Source organism: Melozone crissalis, unplaced genomic scaffold, assembly GCF_028551555.1.
Source record: "Melozone crissalis strain CALT ecotype California unplaced genomic scaffold, PUWL_Pcris_2 ptg000042l_1, whole genome shotgun sequence".
Lineage (NCBI taxonomy): Eukaryota > Metazoa > Chordata > Aves > Passeriformes > Passerellidae > Melozone > Melozone crissalis.
Window position 1 is genome coordinate 22,364,071 of NW_026535820.1, and position 23,980 is coordinate 22,388,050.

The 23,980-nt window shown below is 39.8% G+C and overlaps 1 protein-coding gene across 1 annotated transcript in view; it reads right to left on the bottom strand.

The window, feature by feature from the left end:
• PIEZO2 (piezo type mechanosensitive ion channel component 2) overlaps nt 1-23,980 on the bottom strand; it is a 285,437-nt gene that overhangs the window by 52,234 nt on the left and 209,223 nt on the right. Inside the window, exons 18-28 of the mRNA XM_054285125.1 lie at nt 23,752-23,793; nt 18,330-18,362; nt 17,743-17,984; nt 14,663-14,823; nt 13,548-13,724; nt 13,246-13,371; nt 11,767-11,967; nt 10,517-10,721; nt 10,275-10,376; nt 9,651-9,816; nt 37-280 (exon numbers count right to left, since the gene is read on the bottom strand). Of these exons, the coding sequence (XP_054141100.1) occupies nt 37-280; nt 9,651-9,816; nt 10,275-10,376; nt 10,517-10,721; nt 11,767-11,967; nt 13,246-13,371; nt 13,548-13,724; nt 14,663-14,823; nt 17,743-17,984; nt 18,330-18,362; nt 23,752-23,793 (1,699 nt within the window). The remainder of the gene's footprint in view (nt 1-36; nt 281-9,650; nt 9,817-10,274; nt 10,377-10,516; nt 10,722-11,766; nt 11,968-13,245; nt 13,372-13,547; nt 13,725-14,662; nt 14,824-17,742; nt 17,985-18,329; nt 18,363-23,751; nt 23,794-23,980) is intronic.

Sequence of the window (23,980 nt, forward strand, 5' to 3'; positions counted from 1 at the left end):
AGTGCTGAGGGCAGAGGAAAGGCATCAGCTCCCTACCGACAGGATGTTCTTCATGGTGATCACGAAGACGTTGTAGGCAATCAGCCAGTCCCAGTAACGCAGAATGCTCCTGATGGGCTTCAGCAACAGGTCTCCACCAAAGAGAAGGAAATAGAAGCAGGCCACCAAGTAGCCCATACAGAATATGCTGATCCTTGTGGTTCCCGTGATGAAGATTATGGTAAGCACAAACCAGAAGAGGTAACTAAATATTATCACCTTATACATGTCTAAGTAGGACCTAGAAGTAAAATAAGGAGAAAAAGTTACCATTTTTTTCTGAGGGGAATGCTATTTTTCCTCTTTCTGTACCACTGGCTGACACTTGTGCCCAAGGTCTTCTGGGCATTCTCACACTTCAATATTCGTGCAGGCACTGACCACTAACACCACAGTCAGGGGGTTTGGTTCATGCACAGGTCTGCTGGGTCACACATTTCACTCCAGCTCCTCCCTGTGCATAAGCACCTTGCTACACCTGGTCAGGGTGCTGTGCTGTGCTTGCTGCAGGATCAAGCCTTGCACCATGGAAGGGAGGACATCCCGTTCTCACCAAAATTCAGGGGAGAGGGATATTATCTGCAATGCCATATAGGAGCTCTAAAGGCTGTCTGAGATCACCTTTCAAGAAGTCTGAGAAATAGTATAGCAAATCTATTTTAAAAAGCCAACTACAGTACATCCCTGCAAACAATTCCATATTTATTGATGACTTCTAGGGAATTCAGCCTGGTCAAAAGACTAGTTTTCATAAACAGCTGCTAAAAATATCTCTCTCTAATGGAGATCAACTGTAAAAGTTTTGAGGGGGGAAAAGGTTTCTACAGAACAGAAATGTGATAGAATTTACTGAAACATTTACCAGGAAGGTCTGAGAGAGAGCTATCTGAAATCAGCCTGGCCCACAGTGGGAAAGAGAGAGAAACAATTTGGTGTTTTCAGATTCCTTAAAATGTTGACTTAATTTTGACTCGGTGAGCTTTCAAACAAGAATGTCTGCCAAAGGCAATACCAAATACTACATATAGCTAAACACTGCAAAACCAACTAATTCTTAGTTTCCTCCCATTTATAATGTTTTGATTCCAAATCTAACTGTGTTTTCAGAGTCTGTTCACCCAGGCTGCATAACTACATTTGTCAGGAAACCAGGCAGGGAGACAGAGCTACAGGAGTGCACATATACCTGAGCCAAACCATGTAAGGAGCAAATGAACTAAATGCACTGTATGAAACCACATAAAAAGGCCCCTGCTGCTTGATGTTCTCAGGCTCAGAACTTTCTAGGAGTACGTATTTATAGTCTTACATTTATAGGCCCATATTACACATTTTACCAGAGAGGCATTTAATGAAAGGTAAAAAGAAAGCTCCTTTATGTTTATTTCCCGCAAATATTTAAGAAATTTGTCATCTACTGCCTGTGAAATCTAAAAATATCATGACTTTGGAGATGTTACTGGGTTCTGGGTGATAAAACATTAACAAAAAATCAATATGTGCTGGGACAATAAAGAAGACATCAGTCGAAGAAGTCTTCATTAACTTGATGTGCATTAGAAATGGTGCTCTCATTGTTTCTCCAGAAAATAATATTCTGTTTGATATTCCTTTAATAATAATTATTGGTGTGTGGGATGGCTAGGAAGAGATCACTTTCCTGACACTGCTCTATTTCAAAAGGCTTGTCCTTCGCTACCAACAAAATGCATCAGCATGTTTTGAGAAAAGCCCAAAATGGAATCAAATTGATCCAAAACACAGCAATGTCTTAATACTCGTCAATAAAAATGAACTCTGACTCTTTGAGACTGTTTCAATCCAAACTTCCCAACATATACATGTGGCATTTGCTTGAGTCATAATCAGTCATAATTAAAACTTCTGGAAATTAGAGAGAATATGAAAAGGAAGACAATAATCTAACTACTTTTTCACTATAATGGTAGCCATTTGCTACAATTTAGCAGTCATCTAAAATATTAAGTACAGCTTTTCTTCTTATATCCAAAATATGCATTAAATATAATAGCCTTGGGCATCTCTAAACCAACCAAACAACAAGACCGCATGTAATGGAAGAATTCTTAGAAGGGAGGAGGTACTAGAATGCTGTCAAGTGACAAATGATACAGTCCTTAAAGATGGAAAGCATTCTGACTTTTATAGCTGTGCAGTTGCAAGCAAATCCAACAATAAAAATGGCTCCCAAGAATTCATCTTGGAGTGGACGTCTCACAAACAGTGTTCGAACAAGTCAGCCAAAGCACACCTAAACAATGAAGACCACCAACCATCCAAGGTACTTCTGTGCTATCCCAAGAAGGTGGCCACATCGAACACAATGGAGAGAACCACTCAAGTTGTTTCAGGGAGATAAAAATTTTCCTGAAATCATGTTTCTTTCAGTTACAATATACAAAATCTTGTCTGTTACAGCATAGAGCCATGCATGCCCCTTATTTTCACTAATTGATATGGAAAGGTCAAGTGCTGTAATAGCAAGAACAAAGACATGTCTTGGTGGGGAGTTCTCTACATGTCACCTCTCAAATAATTTGACACATTCTCACAGATAAATCTTTAAATTCTGCCTCAAAGCCCAGAACATTAGGAAGCAAGGAGTTTCTGTTCTTTGCCCTGGGATCATAACGCAACAGTGGGAGGCTGAAGGACAAAGACACCCCAACAAAAGACCCTACACAAACCCATGAGGACACTTGAGGTGCTCACCCTCTGTTTACAAGCTTCTACACAGACAGGAGAAAATGCTGAATCTTGGACAGCATATACTGTGATTTTATGCTTTCACTGCAGACCACATAATCAATAGTTCAACGTCATGTAAATCTTCCAAACTCTCATTTTCTAAGTGTTCTTTAAATCTCCCTTCATTCACCAGGAGCAAAAGGCCACCCTCAGGATGTGATATTTAGTAATACACCTTAGAAATCTGCACAGCTGGTTCCCAAGGGGACAAGTGGACATCCCAAGGGATGACCACCCCTGGTCATCCCTGCAGCTCTACATTTCAGCCTCTTTTTTGGCTTTGGCTCTTCAAAATGGTTTCAAGAAGAAAATTTGCAAAAGCTTATTTACTTTGAGGGAGGACAGAAGGAATGGATACTTTTCTGCCCAATTAGCCTCCAAACCCACTCAGTGCTGGTGTGATGAATGCAGAAAGGTGGGAAGGTGCAGTGGGAGGCTAAGAACACAGACACACATCTGAGTAAGATTAGCCACTACACCAGTGCACCAAAAGCATCCAACTATGGCTTTGACTAGAGCATGACAGCCTCTGAATGAGAAATTACACCGAAGAAACCTGAAAGATTAATGAGAAATAAAACCCACTGATTTTCCAACCATGTCATTAGTAGAACCCACTAATACTCTGGATAACATTTTGGAAAAAATTACCGTATCAATTTGCTCAAAACCAAGGAAGACAAAGTCTGAAGTTCATTCCACACATCCATCAAAGCTATTTTAACTTCAGATGGCTCTCTATATCAAATTGTCTGCTTTTATTTTCTAAAGTTTTACTGGTCTTACCATGATTGTTTCAATATTTTATTTCCACAGGAATTAATTTTTAACTGTAATACAATGCAGCCTGTTGCAGAGAGATTGCTCTAGGTGCAGTTGTTTTCTTGGCATGCTACACAATGTGTTTGGCTATGACCAGCCTAGTGTCTGGACCTCTGCCTGCAGGCACCAAGAGGTGCCGATGCTGCAGCCAATAATCCCTTTCAGGAAAGCTATTTGTCCTCAGCCAAATGTTCTGCCTTGAAATTTAGGGAAAGAACACACTTCTGCTTACACCCTGGTGAAAGCCTTTTTTTGGTGATGGATTCAGCTGAAGGGTTCCTCATGCTGGAGGAGCTGCTGTTGTGCAGTTTCACTGTTTCTCCCTAGCAGCCCCCAGCTTTGAGCATGATGCTCACCTTCATATAACCCCAAGGCTCCTCCTCTAGCCTTCCTCTGATGACATACTGTCCCTATACATATGTGTTCAGTAAGCTTCACCTACTCCCAAATTTCTTCTTTCTTCCATATCTCCTGTTCCTCACACTCTTGGCAGCCTATGTGACCCTGCATCAGAGCTTGTTTCCCATTCTATTCTCAACATTGCTAGTGTTCCCCACCCAGCTTCTATCTTCAAACCCTCCCCCTGGAGTTCTACGTTAGCTTTCAGAAGGGAGTTTTGTTGATTTTCCCGCTGCCAATAGCAACATCTAATCTTCTGAGAACTACCTCCCTTATTTCAATGGACTTCTTCAAATCCAGTGTCATGGATCCCATAGGTCTTAGTTCCTATTACTTTTGTTAAACCCTCTCAAGGAACTGATATTCTTTTATGATTACTTTCTTACCAGTGAAGTCCTTCCTTCATGCTTGTATCCACCTTAAAAATACCCAAACTCACAACTCTGTTATTTGTTGAGGCTAATTTTTTTTAGCAACAGAATGTTTATCTGCTTTAAATATGACAGGAAGCCTGTAATGTTCATTTGCAGGTCCTATCTCACTAACCTAAGTTGGAGCACAGTTCCAAAACTGGCATTACAGCTGCCTTTCAGACACTTTACCTGACTCCCCTCATGATGTTTCCCAGAGTACAGGTATTAAAGAAGACAGTTCAGTGACTGTTTCTGTTTCTAAGTGGAAAAAAGCAGATTACAATCCCAAGCTTTTTTCCCCCTGAAAATGTCTAAGAGAATGTCTGAAAACTGCTTGGGAACTGAAATGAGAATTTTCCAGCATTAGAGACTGTGGGAAAGGATTATCCTCAGTGAGGTTGCTTTAAATCCTGTGTCATTCTAAAAGCTCCTATTTCTATTCTTTGTTCTTATTTCTGTTTCAAAGTCCTTTGGATGTGCACTCCTTTGGGGTCAAGCACATGTCCCCTGGGAAATCTGGGGGTGGAAAGACAAGAAAATTTCAGGAAATCTCTTACTTAGACTATTTATCAATGTTGAACTCAAGTATTTCTCCAGAGAGAAGAAAATGAAGCATTTTGGAAATATGCTTGTCTTCTGCCATTGTTTATGTAGCAGTTAAAAGTTTTTTATCCATGTCTACTAGCACAGTGACCAAGTAGTATCTTCTCAAGCAAAATGACACTTCAGAAAGGGTGCTTTGGTCTGCAGGTGCCATTCTTTTAAATAGCAGTAAATACACATCAGGCTTCTCAGAAAACACAAGAATACCAAGCATAACTTTAAAATTTTTTTTTTTCTTCTGCTTCATAATTTATTCATAACCGGGTTGTCTTCCCTTACTGTTTGGCTCCTTCTGACTGACTTTTGGAGAAATGCCATTATTAATTTCACCTGCTTGGATAAGGTTTGAACCAAGTTCTTGTCCATACTACTAGATGTTTAGACCATTCTCAAACTTCTCTTGAAAAGTATAAGAAATGTTTTTAGACAAAGCCCTTTCAGTTCCAAATTGTCTTGGATGGAGGCCAGATACACACATTTATTTCTGAGGTAGATCTTCAGTGGATTACCCAGAGCTTGAGAGTCCTTCTTTTCAAGATTCATAACTCCTAATAAAATATTCAGTCACCTTAAGGTACTGTCATCTATTGGTCTATCTACTGGTTCTTCTTTGAAGCAAATTAGGCATTTAGGATTGCATGTGTGCAGTGTAATCTCTCAAAAATAATGTAATTGAAAGTCTGGGATAATCTATATTGTAGTGAAAGCACTGAAAGAGACACTTAAGAGCTCAAAGAAAGGTAAGATACCTTGAAGAACATAAGAACTATTATGCAGTTCCTACTAAAAGAAGGTCTATTTATACTTAGGGACATCATCCTACATGTTCTCACTACACATTCATGCAGCTAACACTACATAAAAAACCCCACAAAAACAAAAAAAAAAAGAGAAGTTATCGCTTAAAATGGGGTGGAAGGACGACCTGTAAAACTACAGATGAGTGAGCCTTCCCTCTGTGTTTGGGAAGATCACAGAGCAGGTCTTCATGGAAGCAATGTTAAGGCATATGCAAGACAAGAAGGTGATCCTAGCATGGCTTCACTAAAGGAAAATTGTACCTGTCCACTCTGGCGGCTTTTTTATCATGGAATGACTGCAACACTCTATAAGGTCAACAGACAGAGAAATGTAATCTACCTGGACTTTTGTTAAACCTTCAAGATGGTCCTACACAACATCCTTGACTTTCTAGAATGCAGTGACATGGATTTGACAAATGGACTATTCAATGGATAGAGAACTGGCTGAATGGATGCAGCAAGAGTTGGGGACAATGGCTCTACGTCCAGGTGGAGGCAGGTAACAAGTGGTGTCTCTCAGGGCTCTGTCCTGGGACAGGTGCTCCTCAATATCTTCATCAGTGACACAGAGTGGGAATAAGTGCACCCTCAGCAGGTTTGCAGATGGCACCAAGCTGAATGATTCAGCTGGCACAACAGAAGCATGGGATGCCATCTGGAAAATCTTGAGAAGTGGGCCCATATGAACCATAAAGTTGAACAAGTCCAACTGCAATGTCCTGCATCTGAGTCAAGGAAATCCCAGACATAAGCACGGACTGGGAGAGGAATTTATTGACAGCAGCCCTGATGAGAAGGACTTGGAGGTTCTCATGGATGAAAAGCTGGACATGAGCTGACAATTTGCATTCACATCTCAGAAAGCCAGCTGCATCCTGGGTTACCTCAAAAGAGGTCAAGGGAGGTGATTCTCCCACTCTACTTCACCCTTGTGAGATACCATCTGGAGTACTGTGTAAAGGTCTAGGGTCCTCAGTCTGTTAGAGTGAGCCCAGAGGAGGTCCAAGAACATGGTCAGAGCACCTCTCCTATAAGGAAAGGCTGAGAGAGTTGGGGTTGTTCAGCCTGGAGAAGAGAAATCTCTGGTGAGACCACATTACGTTCTTCTAGTAATTAAAGATGTCCTATAAAAAAAGGAGAGAAGTGTTTACACAGGGACACAGGGATAAGACAAGGGGAAGGGGTTTAAGTTAGAAGAGGAGAGATTTAGATTAGATATTAGGGAGAAGTTCTTTACTCAGAGTGTAATGAGGCACTGGAACAGGTCACCTGGAGTTTTGGATGCCCAACCTGATCTAGTGGAAGATGGCACTACTCTTGCTAGCAAGGCTGGAATTAGATGATCTTCCTTTGAAATGGAAGGTCCCTTCTATTTCAATGTAAATCAGTCTATGATTCCATGATTCCCTGCCCAAATATCTACAAGAAAAGATGTTATAATAAGGAATATCTTTTGTTCCTGAATGTGTTAACTCATGGGTTTTCTAGTAATTCATGATTCATTTTTCAGACAAAAATATCCCCGTTCCTTTCTCTTTCTCTGCCTTGTTTTCCTTCTTCTCCTTATTCACAAAGCATAAAAGTGTCACATGAAATGGTTTCACAGATTTTTGACATTTAGGAGGAACAAATATAAAGTGACTGCAGTTCATTTGTTCAGCTCACCTCCACTAATGGGTTCTTTGATTTTCTGGGTTTTTTTGTACTGTCAATCACTAACATGACCTACTTCCTAATACGTGCAGCAAACTCTCAATTAAATGGTTGCATATTGTTTATCACCTCTCCACGGGTCTCCTTGGTCAGCACACACCCAGCAGTGTGTCTGAGTGGATGTCCTGTCACCAATGGCTTCAAGTTGATGCATCCCATGCACATAATCCAAACTACAGAAATCAACCCAAAGGATTGTGGAGGGGCAGAAGGCCAGTTCAGCTTGAACTTTGCTTTCCTAACTCTGATTACCATCCAAAATCTTCAAATATCCTCTGTGTTTCAAAGTTTCATGTTTGTCCATATGGGTATATCTTATACAGATGATCAGAATTACCAATCAGATTCCAGAGAACAGTGAAAAGATCCCAAAAAGAGGCTGCTTGAAAAACAGTGATTTTCTTGTCTTTTTCTCTTTTAAAGACAGCTTTAAAACACATGGCCATCAGCAATGAGTTTTCTTCAGAATTATTTTTTTTCTGGACTTAGGGAGGAAAATTTGATCTTTCTGTCAGAAACCAGTGATGGTTTTTACCAGTGACTAAACACACCACTGTGCCCAATACAACTGCTGCATCAGCCTTTGCTAAGATGGACACAACTTCAATGCAAGAGAAAAACCCAGGCAATCTCCACTACATTTCCTCAACCAAGACCTATTTGTTAGCTATCTTTTAGAAAGCATTCTCATTTGATGAAGCCTTTTGACAAAAGAATAATATTTCTCCCTTCCTACTTATGTTACTGAATCTAGAGCACTGGGTACACTGAGTAGACTGGAAATTCTCAAGGGGGAGAACTGCTCAACCTTTGCCCAGTAGCAACTATAAATCTCTGGACAAATGAGTCAATTGAATGTTTCAATGTAACAGAAATAGCAGGATCGTCCTAAAGATCTTGGGTAGGACTTCCAGTGATACCACTTGATTGGTAAAAGAAATAAAAGTCTGTCATCAAAAGAAGGATTCTTAAGGACTTTAGTTCTAGACATTTTTGAAATCCTGTCATACTCAGACACCTGTTGGTAACATGCATTCACAGATCAAGTCTGTGAATCATCATAGCTAAGAAATCTTACTCTTCCCATTTACTGTTGTGATACTGCACTAACTTTCAGAGATAACTTCAAATAAAAGCATGTCCAGCAAAATTCAGAAGAGCTGAGCTAATCTATGTTTTCTGAAATGATCACACAATGGAACAGTTACATTGTTTAAAGGTTGTTTAGAATAGACTGCCTCAAGCTCTGCCCCATTATGTGTTATTCACCTTCTTAAACTGCCTTGTATGCAATGCTGAGGAACAGGACATGTCAGTTGTCCTTCCAAGGCACTTTTATGGTTCTTATGCCTGGATGAAATAGCACAAAGGACAGTCTCTTAGAGTATAATTTTGATTGTGCTCAGACAACAACTGCACAGGACACAACTGATGACTTTTTGGCATTCAACACATGCATGGGAAACTGCAGACTATGATGGATTCTTGCTAACATGTCTGTGTTTGGGGGAAAAACAGCAGAGCAGTTAAGTCCACCATAAATGCTGCCCTACTGGGCATTCATGGAGGGAAACTCAGATTTGAGTACCAAGATTTTTCCTGGAGTTGGAAATAGACAAGGTTAGATTAATCTAACAGTCAAACGACTCTTTTTTCTCAAACTTTCTAAATCCACATGTGCACAGATAGTATGCAGGAACTTGTGACCTAAAGGTGAATGTTTTGCAATGTGTTGGTTGTCCAAGACAGTGGTGGGACACGATGATCTTAAAGGTCTTTTCCAAACTAAACTAGTCTATGATTCTGCAAATGCAGGCTTTCAGGCAAATTTATCACTGAACTTCTCTGGAGAGTACTTAAAGTAATCATCAGTTTCAGGAAGATGTGCTTGCATCCACCCTGTTCTAAACCAGATCCTGAATACCCAGAAATTAACTATCTGCTCTCTGATACAGCAGTATATTAGATGGGAACATACATGGATACAAATTCCAAGTAAAATTGGAAGCTATGAGAATGACTTTTAGCCTAGTGAACTTTGTGAAAAAGAAGCACTGTATTTTCCAAGTTTTTAAGATCCAGTTTTTACCGGCAGTGGATGAAGTCAGGAACAGGATTATGCTGGCTAAAAGATGCTGCATCAAGGTTCATGCAAATTTCCACATTGTCTCCAGCCATGATTCGTACTGCAGCTTTATTTTCATCCTCAAATGTCTGCCTTTGCAAGGATGCACACAGAAGCAGCATGAAGTCATCTAGGAGAAAGTAGTGATTGCAAGGAAAAATTCAGTCATCAGCATAGGTGTAAGGAGAGTTGTGATGTATCCTAATGTAGTTACCAGACTGTTTTCCCACACTTTGAACCTCCAAGACTGAGTGGTTTTCAATGCAATCAACTCTAAATTGAAATGTATTAATGACTTTAGGGTTTTTTTACCTGTCATTGTCTATGACTTTTATGGAAAAAGGGGAAATATTCATATATTTTTACACTGAATTATTTAAAAAGGGATACAGGAAAAGTAGATGCAAAAATTACTAACTCTGTGAATTTTTCTACTACATTCAAAGCCATGCTTAGTATTCAATCACCCAAAAAATCTGTCGTCTTGCTGCTTAAGTGTAAATGAAAGGCTGGCTTCAAATTCCACTGTAGAGATGATTTAAGCAAAGGATATATAAACACTTTATAACAATGTGCTAAAATACTTACACACAAGGAAGACAGGGTTTGGTCTCACAATGAAGTCTGGAAAGTATAACCACTTTATGATGTTGGAGTTGAAGTTGGCATTGCCACTTCTCCATGGATAGTCTGTGTGGCAGGAGCATGCAAAAACTCAATCAGTACTTCATAACAATTACTTAATCCTTTTCTTCAGAACACTTCCCAACTTTCCAGCATTTTTTCTATAAAAGCAACAAGCAGTAATTTTACATAAAGGGTGTCCTTACCTTTACAAGGAGCAGGTGGGATGCCAATGCAAAGGAAGTACTGGAATGTAATGATGCATGTTAGAAAACAGCAATATTTTGGCCAGATCTCTGCAATAGCTTTTCTCCTACGTCGATACAACACAGCAATCAGCCAGAAAGCGTGAATCATTGCATAAAAATCCATCCTTTGACCAATTACATTCACTGATAGAAGAAAACAGGTCTGGAAACAAAGTAAAGAAACATAAACAACTTTCACACTCTCATGACTAGTCAATACAGCAATAATAAATTATTGTGGATCCTGACAAAATACCTGGATGTGTCTGCATCTGACTGCAGGAACCCTGTGCAAACCAACATGCTCCAATAGCAATTTCCACCACTCCACCCAAAGACTCAAAGTTTTGATACTCTTGTGTCTAGAGCAGGTTTCCATTATGTGATATCTGAAGATACCAGAAGGAAAGAGCCTTGTCACAATACCTAGTGTGTGAAATGTTTAATTGCTGCCAAGCAAAGAACACATTGCACAGCCACATATTTTGATAGAATGTACAGATGTGGAAAAGAGGAACTATTAAGATTGGTATAACTAAAACATGTCCTCATGTAGGAAATGGACAAGGCCTTTGGACCATGCAGCTTCTATAGATAGTGATAGACAAATCCAGTCAATTCCTGCAAGACAGCTTTAGACATTATTCTAAAAGCTCTGCATTTCAGCATTTCTGTTCTCTGGCTTCACTGAAAGCAGTCCCTTCACTCAGTTACATGAAACATGTTTTGAAACTTTCTGAAAACTTCATTTATTCAGCGCACTATGCTATTTTGGCTTTCTCTCTCCCCAGATTAGAACGATTTAAAATTATTTCCCAAAGGAAATAACTTGCTGGGCTTTTAAAATTTTTATTCATTCTTAATCCTCAGATGGCTGTGAACAGTTTACTCCATTGATCATAGTGGCAGTAATGTTTAAAAGATAGGTCAAGAGTATCATTATAATTAAATTTAGAATGCATTACTCTGGGAGTTGCCTCCTTCAGATAGGCATAGAAAATTGTGAACAATCACTATTTATGGAAAGATTCTTTGAAAGTACATTTTATGTGCACATGAACAAACAGACAAGGTAAGGGAACAGAGATGACTAACATGAATGATGACTAATAAGCCTCTAGATGTCAAAACAACCCAAGCTACTAATCAAGAATAACACATTCAAAAGGTTTGGAATGTTAATCGAAAGAAAAGCAATGCTTATTTACCTCCAAACCAAACTTATAGAAGAAGTAGTTTATGAAATACTTGACACAGTTTACAAGTCCATCGTCCAGATGTGCTCTTGTAATATCATGGAAAATGGTTTTAGTCACAGGTGCGGTGAGGTTATTTCGACATCTGTAGTATTCTTGGTGACGGTAGATAGTAACTTCAAAGGCCAGAATAGCCAACATCAGTAAATTATTCTATGGGAGACACAATCAGGAGAATTTTAAATAAAAGTCAAAGCCACAAGAAGCTATAAAATTTTGTGATAAGTATAAACCCATTAATACTCAAATTGATGCTATCACTGAGGACTTCTGCACTCCAAAATGCACTGGCACCTATTCCCAGCTACTATGATTGAAACAAATTAAGGTTCACACCAATTCTTGGATTTTGAAGAATCATACAGACATCCAGAAGACACATATAACGACATTAATTAAAAAATACTATAGTAAAAAATAGTTGTGGAAATGAAGGGAAGGAAAATGTCATCAATGTGCCCTCTCATATTTCATAGATTCTCTTAAGGTATCAGGTTTTGTTTTGCAGGAGATAGAAGACACAAACATACACAAAAATAATCTGCAGAGGTTTAGCTGTTAAGCACTAACTTTCCAAAACAAGGACATTGGGTAGAGCAAATTTAACCTAGGCACTCTTTCACACGAACAGTCTATCTGTCAGTCTTCTCTCAGGCACAGCTCCTTCCGTCCCAAAGCCAGATTGACTAGGACACAGTCAAGGGTGGCTATGAATTGATTTTTTATTTATCTCAGGAGGGAGATCTGTCCTATGCTCAACAGAAGAGAGGTACTAAAAAAGTGCAAAATCTGGTAAAAAGACCAGCTCAGAGAAAGTTCCTCAAGGAAGTCATAACTGAAGTAGAAGTGGAAAACTCTAGATCTCTGTTCTTTGAGAAATACTTTACTTCACTGTAAGTAAAGTTTTTTTAATCAAGACAGGAATAATAAAACATTGCTCACAGGCATCAACCAAAATCAAGAAGAAAAACAAAAGACATCCATTTACTAGTGTTTGAAGTCTCTTAACTCATTATATTTTCTAAACTGTGGGTAAGGAATAAGCACTTAGAAAAATTAACTTCTAGCACACACTGTCATTCAGGACAATTACTCCAATTAGAACCATCAGTCCTTTGGCACCTGAAAGCCATGGATCTCTTCATTACTTAGAGTTCTTAAATATCACATTTCTTAAAAAGCTTTTAACAGATGGTAGAGTCCAAAAGTGATAATTCAACATGAAAGAAAAACTTAATTGGTACTGCATCCCTTCTGGAAATGTTCTGTGTAACAGATGTGGTTTTCTGTTGCCTCTTTCCCTGTGTACTTCCCTATTATCAATGGTTTGCATTACATTTTTTTGTGTGTGTGACAAATTATTTATTTCAAAGACATGATATTTTCATCACAAATAAGAAGGTATCTGAATACAGACAAAAAAGAAGTTACCCTTAAGTATACAAGAAGGGGACTAGACTTTCTCAATCCAACCCACTCCGAAGGATCCACTGGCCCACTGTAGAGCACTGACGTTTTCAGTTCTTCTAAATTGACTTTAGTTTCATTCTCTCCTGGCTAAAAAGAAAATGCAACAGTTATAAAACATTACTTTAAGAGTGCTTGGGAAGGGTATGATAATCAACAATAATACATCAGGTGAACTGTTATTTTTGTAGTTGATATGCTTCCTTTTGCTCTCCTTCACTGAAGTAGACAGCAGTCAAACCTTTTTAATATGCATTTGTACTCACCAATGTACAGTTTCTGGAAAAGTCCTTGGGATCAATAGATGTGAGCTGATACAACATTTTGCAGACAATAATTACACATGTCCAAACAGTGCAGATACTTGATGCCAGTGGGCGAAACTGAGCATATGGCAAAGCAAGAGCCCAGGCAATTAAAAACACAAAGTTAAGCAGAGACACCTGAAAGCACAAAAACAGTACAGAAATTACATAGAGTAACAAAAGAACTGAGAAAGTTTTACCTTTTCCACAGTAGGTAAAAGAAAATATTCAAAAGAAAGGGTCATGCAGAAACTTTGAGGAAAATACTGAAAAAATAAATTACAACAATACCCACAGTAACACAGACACAAAGTAGCACAGTGAAGAAGGAAGAACTTTACAATTGGTTTAGGAAGATATTTACCACCTACATAATATTAATACTATTATAGCCACAAAACTCAATCTTCCTTATCAACAGATGTGAAATATAATGAACCACATGCAGAAGGCTTCTGCTGCTTTAGTACTCATGAAACAAAGAAGACACAGATCCATGTGATGAGAGACCTTCATCCTCTTGACTTTTCCCCCACAAAAAAAAAAAAAAAACACCCAGAAAAGTGATATCTTTTTGTTTTTAGTGAATCCTGTCTTACTGTCCTGTTTATGAAATGGCTATGTCACATACAGAACTCATGCTGCCCACACTAAAAGCACAGCTGAAAGTGTGGCTCCCTTTCTCTTCAGGCATAGTTCCACATTCTTGTTTCTTATGCACCAGATCAAGTTTAAGCAATTTTTCTACCTTTACCTTCCCAGTCCTTTTCTGTGCCTTCCATCTTTGGATGGTACCCACAGACAGTTTGAGCAGGAGAGAGGGTACGTCTCTTAAATCCAAAGAATTTTAATACCTGGAGAAAAGGTATTACCTGGAGAAAAGGGGGCTGAGACTCTTGAAACAGAGAGAATGTGGAAGATGTCAAGGCAGGTTCCCAGTAGGTGAACAAACCCATCTGGATCCCACAATTTCAGTTAGGTCTGACAGGAGGAAGTCCTCTCCCTACACCTGGGTGTGCAACCCCATGGCAGATGCTGACATGATGTGTAAGAGTTTACAGTGGATGTTTACTTGCCTCTTTCACTGTGACCCAGATGATGTAAGAGGAAACAATTTTGATGATGTGAAGCTCCAACAGCCACCACACAAAGACTTGCATCTTGTGAAAATACTCCAGGAATTTCAAAAACAGCACTGTAAGGCGGTCGATCACCAGATGCCACTTGTTCCTCAAGTCTGCAGGGATGTTCAAGCAGAACCATTGTAAGGACAAAACCAGAAGGGCTCTGTGAAATGGAATACTCCGCTAGACAACAATGATCTTTCTGCTTCTCTTCTAAGCCTTAGAGTAAGATAAGATAGAGGATAAAGGCACAGATTCGTGGTGAACTAACTAAAAGTGGGGTTGAAGCCCACTTAGCTGGGGTGCTTTCCCTTCTGATCCACATTCTCTGGAAAGATTCTGCACTTCAAAAGCAGCAGTGGTGGCCTCCCTTGCCAATTTTGCTTTTATTCCTCTCATCAGAGCTCTTTTTGGACTCTTGTCCTCCAGTATTTTTGGACCTAAGTTTAGAGATCTCACTCAAGAACTAATTCCAGCCCTGGTCCTTTTCCAGCTCAGAAAAATAAAATTTTTTTTGATGTTGGAAGCTATGGATCCAGCCTATTTTCAGAAAGCACAGACTACTACTATGACTACTACGACTACGACTACTACTACTACTACTCAGAAAGCTTTTCAGCCAGACTGGAAGAAATCCATGCACTCTAGGACTTGGATTCCTGTCACAAGAGTTGAGACAATTTAATGTGGACAGTTTTAGATTTCAGAATTATCTAAACTGCCTTGAAAACAGCACAGCCTTTTAGAGTGTGACCTGTGCCTTCACAGGACATCTAAATCAAGAAAGGCAAACTGTAGCCCAGTCAAATATTTCCCTCTGTCAAAAAAGCTTTATCAAGTGGAGATCATGAAGTTGGGTGAAAGCATCCCTTCACAGGGGTGTTTGGCTAAAAAAGCCAGCCTCCCAGATAGTACTCCAGGGAGCAACCTTGTGGCATCACCTGTTACATGTGAGTGTACATGAGAATACATTTGCTGAACAGTGCTCTCTAACAGTGCTTGTGGGCTGGCTGTAAAACTTTCACCTGGCTGGTACATATTAGTATAGAGTTTTCACACTGTATTCAGGGTTTCAAAGCATTTTGGAGATTAGGAGGGATTTTGCATGCTGTGAGAACATTCTTTATATCAGAGATGGAAACATTTGCAAGTGATACCAAAGCACATAATTGTCTAAGCTGGTAAAAATGCAAAGGAGTTACCACCTTCTTTATGAAATTATTTCAAATTATCACTTTATTTTATATGTAAAGCACACCAAGATGGTTACTCACGCATATTTGTGTGAAGAACACATGCGCTTTTGTGTGAAAAAGCAGACTTCTGGAATACCTCACAACTAAATTCCAATTTTTCCCTTTGTGTTTTTTCTCCAAACACAACTTAGAAAATCCTAATAAAAATGCTGAGTGATGTGAATTCTGTAAGCACGTAATTAAAGTTGAGAAATTAATTAAGCTACAGAACTCTAATCCTACATGTGTTTTTATAAGCACAATGAGAGTATTTAAGGGAAGTCTTTACACAGTTAGACGTTCTCACTCATTCTTTCATTGCATTTGTTTTCATTTGCAGTCTTGCACCATGCAAGATGTATCCAGACAGTGCCAGTTAAGTGGAGCAGGCAGATAAGGAGCTCTGTCTAGCATGGCCAGGCAACACACACACAGGGAATAAAATACAGGCCTGACTGCATCCACTGAAAGATTGTACAACACTCTGTAGTGAAGTCTGAAGCACACATGAACGTGTTTAATGTCAAAGCTCTGGCCACATGGCTGTGTAAAAACTGTATAACCCCAGTAGAAATAAATGCCATGTGCAGCTTTAAGATGGATCCCCTTGTGCTATTCTAAGCAACACCAGCTGCAGCTCCCCAGTTCCCTGCTTGCATGACTCACTGCACAGAGCAATGTCCACCAGCTGGCCTCTTTCCCAAAGCCCTTCCAACAAGCTGGGATGGCTGGAGTGCAGCAGATCCCCTCACCCCTCACAGACAGTATGAAGGCTGGCTAATAAAGGTTTCCACGGCCCATGACCACCTCTGTGATGACAGCTGTTCCAGCCAAGAAAGGTAAGTTGTTTCAGCTGAGGTTCAGGCACTGGAACAGGGTGTCCAGGGAAGTGGTGGAGTCACCATCCCTGGAGGCATTTAAAAGATGTATAGGTGTGGCATTTAGGGACATGGTTTAGTGGTAGATATGGCAGTGCTGGGTTAATGATTGGACTCAATGATCTTAAGAATGATTCCCTGGTTCCCTAGGGCTGCTAAGCCTGATGTGCTGCCATTTTGCCTTGACAAAGATCCTCTCCCTATTTAGGTGTCACCGTCCTGTGATTATTATGAGTAACTAAATTTGTAGTAAGGCCCTTTCCAAAGAATACATCTTCCTTGAGTGTTAAGTGCTCTTTCCTAGTTTTACTTTTGGCTCATATTATAAACTGATTTATGGCAATAATTCATTTTAGAAGGTCATAATAACAATATCAAGGATGATAGTATAATCCATACCCATGTCTGCCCTTAAGCTTTTTTCATGTTCATCTGGCATCAATTACATATTCCATATTCAGAAGTGAAAAATATGACACTAATGTGCACATGAATAATGAAGCAAAGCCATTGGGACTCCTGGGAAGAGGTGCCTTGAAAGCATGCAGTATCAGGTATTAAATATGTATGTGTATTATTTTCTGTGTTGTAAGGAGATTTCACTCTAAAGAAGTATTTGGGATTTGGGGTAGCCTTCAAATAATCTAACCCAGACCACCCAGAAGAAATGGGCACTAGATTTCTGTTGGTTTCTTCTTCTCAGCATCCTACAGTACACTTTTTCCCAAGAAGAGCCTGTAGCCTGTTGAATAATTGACAAGTAGCCATCTGCACAGTTCAGGCTCTTTAACAGAGGCTGCATGTGAAACTAGAAGGAAAACCTGGTGATTGAAGTTAACAGGGAAGACCAATAACAAATCACCTATTGACATTATTAATCAAGACTGAGGAAAGAAAAATTTGCAGCTGTAGAGCTTACCTGTAGTTTCTTCTTCCTCTGATTCATTGTCTTCATTGTCATCATCATCATCATCTTCTTTATCCTCATCGTCCTTCTCTTCTTCTTTTCCTTTTCTGACCCTCCCTTTCCCTCCCTCCCCCTCTGGCACTTCCATTCTTTTCTCACCACCCTCTTCCAGCATTTTATCCTCTTCCTTTTCTCTGCTGGCTGTTAGATTCATCATAGTTATGTCAGGCAGGCTTCCATCTTGGTGCACCAGTCTGTAGGTAAAGAGTTGCATGTCAGCAAACTGAGTAGTAATGACATTGCAGTCTTTTTCTTTTTCAAACTCTTTGATTAGAAAAGAATTAACTGTTCATGGAAAATGCCTTAGAAGTAGAACAGTTAATGATTCTGGTACTCTCTCCAAACACACACTGAAAATTGGGTCGTTGGAATGTATTAGTAACTACTTCTCACTCAGATACTAATGGTTAGTTAGTAATGAGTGGTATTGACACTTAAACTTGACATTTTCCCCACTGGAGAAAATGGTCAGAGTTTAAGATGTAGAAGCATGAAATGACATTAAGAGGAAACATTTCATGACTTCACTGGGGACTTACTCATTTTGGTGGTTTGGTATTTTTTTCTTGAGGCTGCTCAAAGTAATTGGAACAGAAAGAAAAAGGGAGATGAGAACAGAGGGGTTACAGAAGAAGGTCATTGACAAATACGTCATGCTACATCACAAGTCATAAAGCATTCTCCTACTCCATCTGCAGAAGCCTTCTGATGCCAAGAGCATGCCATCATGACATTCACGGGGTGCTTCTATAAAGAAACGTGGATTTGCAGCACAGATGGAAAGGGGGCAACCTATTCACACCAGTGCTAAATGTGGTCAGCACTGTACCATGCTCTGAGCAATGCAGCTGAACGATCACAAGTATCTGACCTATCACTGTAAATGCATTTCCACCGTCCTCCAACTAAAAGATGCACCTGGAAAGCCAAGAAATTTGCAATTTTTCTTCCAGCTATTGGTTTGTGAATAAACAAAAGCATGAATTCCATGGCTGCAACTTCAGAAGATTTTTATAATATCTGTCTTTGGTAGTGCCATTGATTCTCTCTCTCTTTGCCACATCTTCACACTACCAAAACTGGGATATGACCGATTTAACACAGAAACTATATTTCTTTAGTGTCATGATGCCTTTTTCCCCCCTGAGATTATTCAGTATACATATTTCTTTTACTAGAGAAGATAAGTATTTTCTTATGGTTTTCTTTTTTCTCCCAGAACTGTGCTGTTGGGGACTCAACTCCCACAGCTGCAGAAAACCCAGTTTTCCTTTGAACATGACTCCTTGTAACGAAGTTTCCCTTTGGCAAGTGTATGATTAGGTCATTAAATATTTGGTTATGCTATTGAAATTACTACACTCAGCATACTTTCAAGCACAGGTAAGGCTGCTCTAAAATGCCATAGTATCATCTCAGGGATTTACTTTTCTTGATGTGAAATGTTGGCCTATAACAGGAAACATTTAGACAGGAAATTCTGCCAATTTAAGGACTTTTACAGTTCAAGAAACTAAATACATATATTTTTTTTTCCTGATCATTAAAAATTAAGAGAATAGGCTAGGCAGTTAATGAGAAATTCAAACAAGCAGAATTATTTTTCAATCATTTGGGAGCTGCAGTTCCTTCAAGAAGGAATCTTTGGAGTCTCAAATGCAGGAAAAACTACAGAAATCTGACTAAACAATCTTGAAGTAGAAACACCATGTCAATTGTCAAAAAGCAGAAAAGGTGGTTTAAAATTAGAAGTTTAACAAGACATTCAAACACCAACAAATATCAAGTAATAAAGTTTAATCAAATTTTAGCCACATTCATGTCTAAAATTGCTCATCATTGGTTGGGCAGGGAACCTGAGTGTCTAATAACCTGAAAAAATCTTATACTCAAGAATTTATTCAGTAGCTTTGGCTACTGAAAACAGAATCATAAAATAGTTTAGGTAGGAAGGGACCTTAAAGTATCCACTACCATGGGCAGTGATACCTCCCAGCAGACCAGGTTGCTCAGAGTCCCATCCAACCTGGCCTTGAACACTGCCAGGACTGGGGCATCCACAACCTCCCTGGATAACCTGTTCCAGTGCCTCACCACTCTACAGTAAAGAATTTATTCCTAATATCTAACTTAAATTTCTCCTCTTTCTATTTTTATCCATTACTCCTTCTCCTGACACTACAATTCCTGATGAAAAGTCTCTCTCCAAATTCCCTGTAGGCCCTCTTCAGATACTGGAAAGCGGCTGTGAGGTCTCCAAGCAATTTCTCCTTCACTAGGCTGAACAGCCCCACCTTTCTCAGCCTGTCTTTACAAGGGAGGTGCCCCAGTCCTCTTATCAACTTTGTGCCTCTAGAGTAGATGCACAAGTCTCTAGACAAGCGAGTCCAGAGAGACTTGCTCCAACAGTTCCAGGCCATCTTATGTTGGAGACCCCAGAGCTGGATGCACCACTCCAGGTGAGGTCTCCAGAGCAGAGTAGAGGGGCAGAATCACTTCCTTTGACCTGCTCACAATGCTCCTTTGGATGCAGCCCAGGAATCCATTGGCTTTCTGGGCTGTGAGTGCATGCTACAGGCTCATGGTGAGTTGTCCATCAACCATCACACCCAGGTCCTTCTCAGGGCTACTCTCTGTCCCTCTCTGCCCAACCACTAGGTGTGTCTAGGATTGCCATGACCCAGGTGTAGGATCCTCCACTTTGCTTTGCTGAACCTCATGAGGTTTGCATGAGCTCACCTCCTGAGTGTGACAAGGTCCCTCTGGATGCCATTCCTTCCCTCCAGTGTGACACAGCACACAGCCTGGTGTCCCTAGCAAACTTGCTGAGGGTGCCCTCAATCCCACAGTCCATGTCACCAACAAAAATGTTGAACAGTCTCAGCCCCAGTACTGGTGTTGAGAGACAAAACTTGTCGCTGGTGTCATGAACAGTGAGCCACTGACCAACTCTGCACATGGCCATCCAGCCAGTTCTTTATCCACCAAGTGGTCCATCCATGAAAACCACATCTCTCCAACTTGGAGACAAGGATATCATATGGGATAGTGTCAAACCCTTTGCATAAGTTCAGGCAGACAATGTCAGTTGCTCTGCCCCTATTTATCAACATTGTACTCTTATCATAGAAGGTCACCAAATTTGTTAGGTATGATTTGCCATTAGTAAAGCCATGTTGGCTGTTACCAATCATCTCTTTTGGGACTCTTCAATTATTTTCATATCTAAATCACAGATCAGCTAGCATATTCACTAGAAGGATATTCAAATCTCTATAAAGTTACTAAACATCAAGGTTCCCTAAAATGACATTACTAACTTATATTTACCTAAAACTCTAATAAAATACCAATACGAGGGTCATGTATAAAGAAGAGAGAATGAATTTTCAGTTCAGTTCAAATGTTATAGACATCCCTGGTTACTATAAAACATCAGTGCTCATTTAAAAGGCAGTGCACCATGAAATTAAAGTAACCATATAATCAGACAGGTTTTGTATATATGCAATTGCATTGATTTTTATGAGGTATCTTCCCAAGTGACTTTTATAATGAAAAAAATCTACTCACACTGATGTAAATCAAGGACTTAATGACTTACCTCAGTGTAAATTGGACAGAAACATAGTAACTCTATAGGATTTGGTATGAGTGGACTCATCTTTCTCTTATTCATAATTCTCATTCATGTTCTGGATATCCAGGAGGCAAACAGGATAATAAAGATCAGTACATATAATATATATGCCTGATAAACCCTCAGTATGAGTTTGGTTTCCAGTAGGCTTATTTTTATTGGCATCAGTAGGCTGGAGCATTGGATCATGTGCTTAGGAGATCCAAGGATATATAAAATGCCCTGCCCACTGTTTGGAAAGTTTGTCTATTTGGAATCTTTCTTCCAAAACTTCCTTATGTGTTGCCAGGATTGCTTTTCCAATTTTTTTTTTTCACTACAAGATCACATTATATTGTAACCAACAACACTGAGGTATTAAGATATAAAAAATTCATGAGTTTAAAACTTTTAAGACATGCTACCCATACATCTTCACAGCTAGTGAGATATGATTTCATTGTTGGAAGCCACATACCCGTGGGAAATTACCCCAAATAACATAAAGGCATTATGACTGATACTAAGGGAAAGAAATAACTAAATAATAATGAAGGCAACAAGCCTTGAAGGTACAGCCACTACTGCTTTTAGCTGAGAGCATTTCTCACTCTCAGGTTCATTAAATAGGGTATCAACAATTAGAAGTGTACCAATAGATCTAGTTTTTGGCAACAAAGCAATTTCAGTGACACTAAAATTAGGCATGTGCCACAGGTTCTTGCTGGATTCTTAGTACTTTCACCTATTTGCAATTTACTACAGCAGAAGATTAATTAATTGGATGCATTATTAAGTATCTTTTATCTTTGATAATTTTTTGCTGTTTGTAAATTGCTTGAAACTTTCTGGCTAAAATAAGTTCTCAAGTATCTTTCATGCAAAGCTTTAAGAACAGAAAGCTTTCTGCTCTGCAGAACACTAGTGACCCATGTCCCAAATATTTGGTCTCCAAGACTCAAACTGAGCACACAGAGCCATACCTCCACTGGCAGGACACTGAGTGCCTTTCCAGGGCTTTAAGGGGAAATGCTGCTTGAATCCAAGCCCTGTTGGGGTATTTGGACAGGCCAGGAATCCTTGGTGCAGAGGATGCCTCTCCTTTCATTGGGTGTGTGTCCATGCTGAGGCCTCCACCGCTGTGTTGTGGCTGCATCGCAGCGCTGTCTATGCCTGCTCCCACACCTCCCTGACCCTGAGCCTGACATGCAGACTGACACCCTGCCTTCACTGCACACCTGGCTTATCTCCATGGACTCTCTGGGGCCTCACCAGGCTGTGGCTGACCCTCTTACCAATTCCAGATCTGATCCTCACCCTCAATTGTTGGTTCATGACTACCCATGGGCGAGAGCCCAGCCTTGCCTCCTGGCCATGCCCCTTGGCAACCAGCTTGCCTGCCTTAGCCATGGTGCTTGCCCGCACCACTCCCTTAAACACAGGCTTCTGTAGACCAGAATTCCAGCTCTGGTGAACTTTTAGGAACGGTGACTCAAACTGTGTGATGACATTTGAAGAAGGAGCATGAACATGACTCATAAATTGACTTCTTGTTAGAGCAGGTAGTCACAAATATCTAAAATATCTAATCAATGCATCTCCTTGGTTTTTCTGTTTATATTCAGTAATGACAACAACTCAGAAGTCCTATTCTCAGAGATGACTTAAAAATAGCTCACATTTATTCCAGTCAAGTATTTTGAAAGGAATCTAATTTACAGAGTTTTCAAGATGCCATTTATAAAGGGATGATCATGATGGCAATTTTTCAATTTTGGATCCTGTAGCACCCAACTCAGCCTTGTGAATTAACAGCCTTAGCATGCAGTGGGTTCAGTGTTCCCTTTCCAACTCTGAAATCTCAGTCTGTAGAAACTCATGTAAATACCATATATTTAACTGAATGGGCCCTCAAATTCCCATTCTTACATGCTTGAGAAAGATAGGGATGTGTGTCTCTGTGTTTGTGTCTGGGTGTACACAGGCGCATGCAGGCATGCATCTTTCCATGCACAAACAAAGGGTAGACAAACGAGCCTCCTCAACCAAATCTATTGTCTGCAGCCAATTACAAATAGCACCAATTATTCCTGCATTGAGGCATGGGCAAAGTTTAGGAGAATTCTCAGCTGGGAGAAGAAACTCACAATGTATAAATATGCAGAAGAGGTGTATTAACTGCTTCATCAGCTTTAGGGAACTGCAACACCTGAACAACATTATCTCCCTGCTTACTTCACAGTACTGCGCAGCAAGAACATACTTTGCTTTAAGGCAGCTAAGAAGTAACCAAAAAAATAAGGTATATTGCTTTTAAAGGAAAGGAAGAATTAAGTACCCACCTATTAATTATTAGATATACACGGCCATTGACTTTGGCATGGCTATGAGGTGGGAGATGAAAGCACAGGATGAAAATGGGAAATGAATTAGAGAGAGAAAAGAAAGCCGTTAAATAGGAACTGAATGCACTTTCCTGTCTACCAATGTGTTATGACACATTGTCATAATAATGCACACTCTGAAATTTTAACATACACCATGCAGTGAAAAGTCTAGGAAGCTTATAAA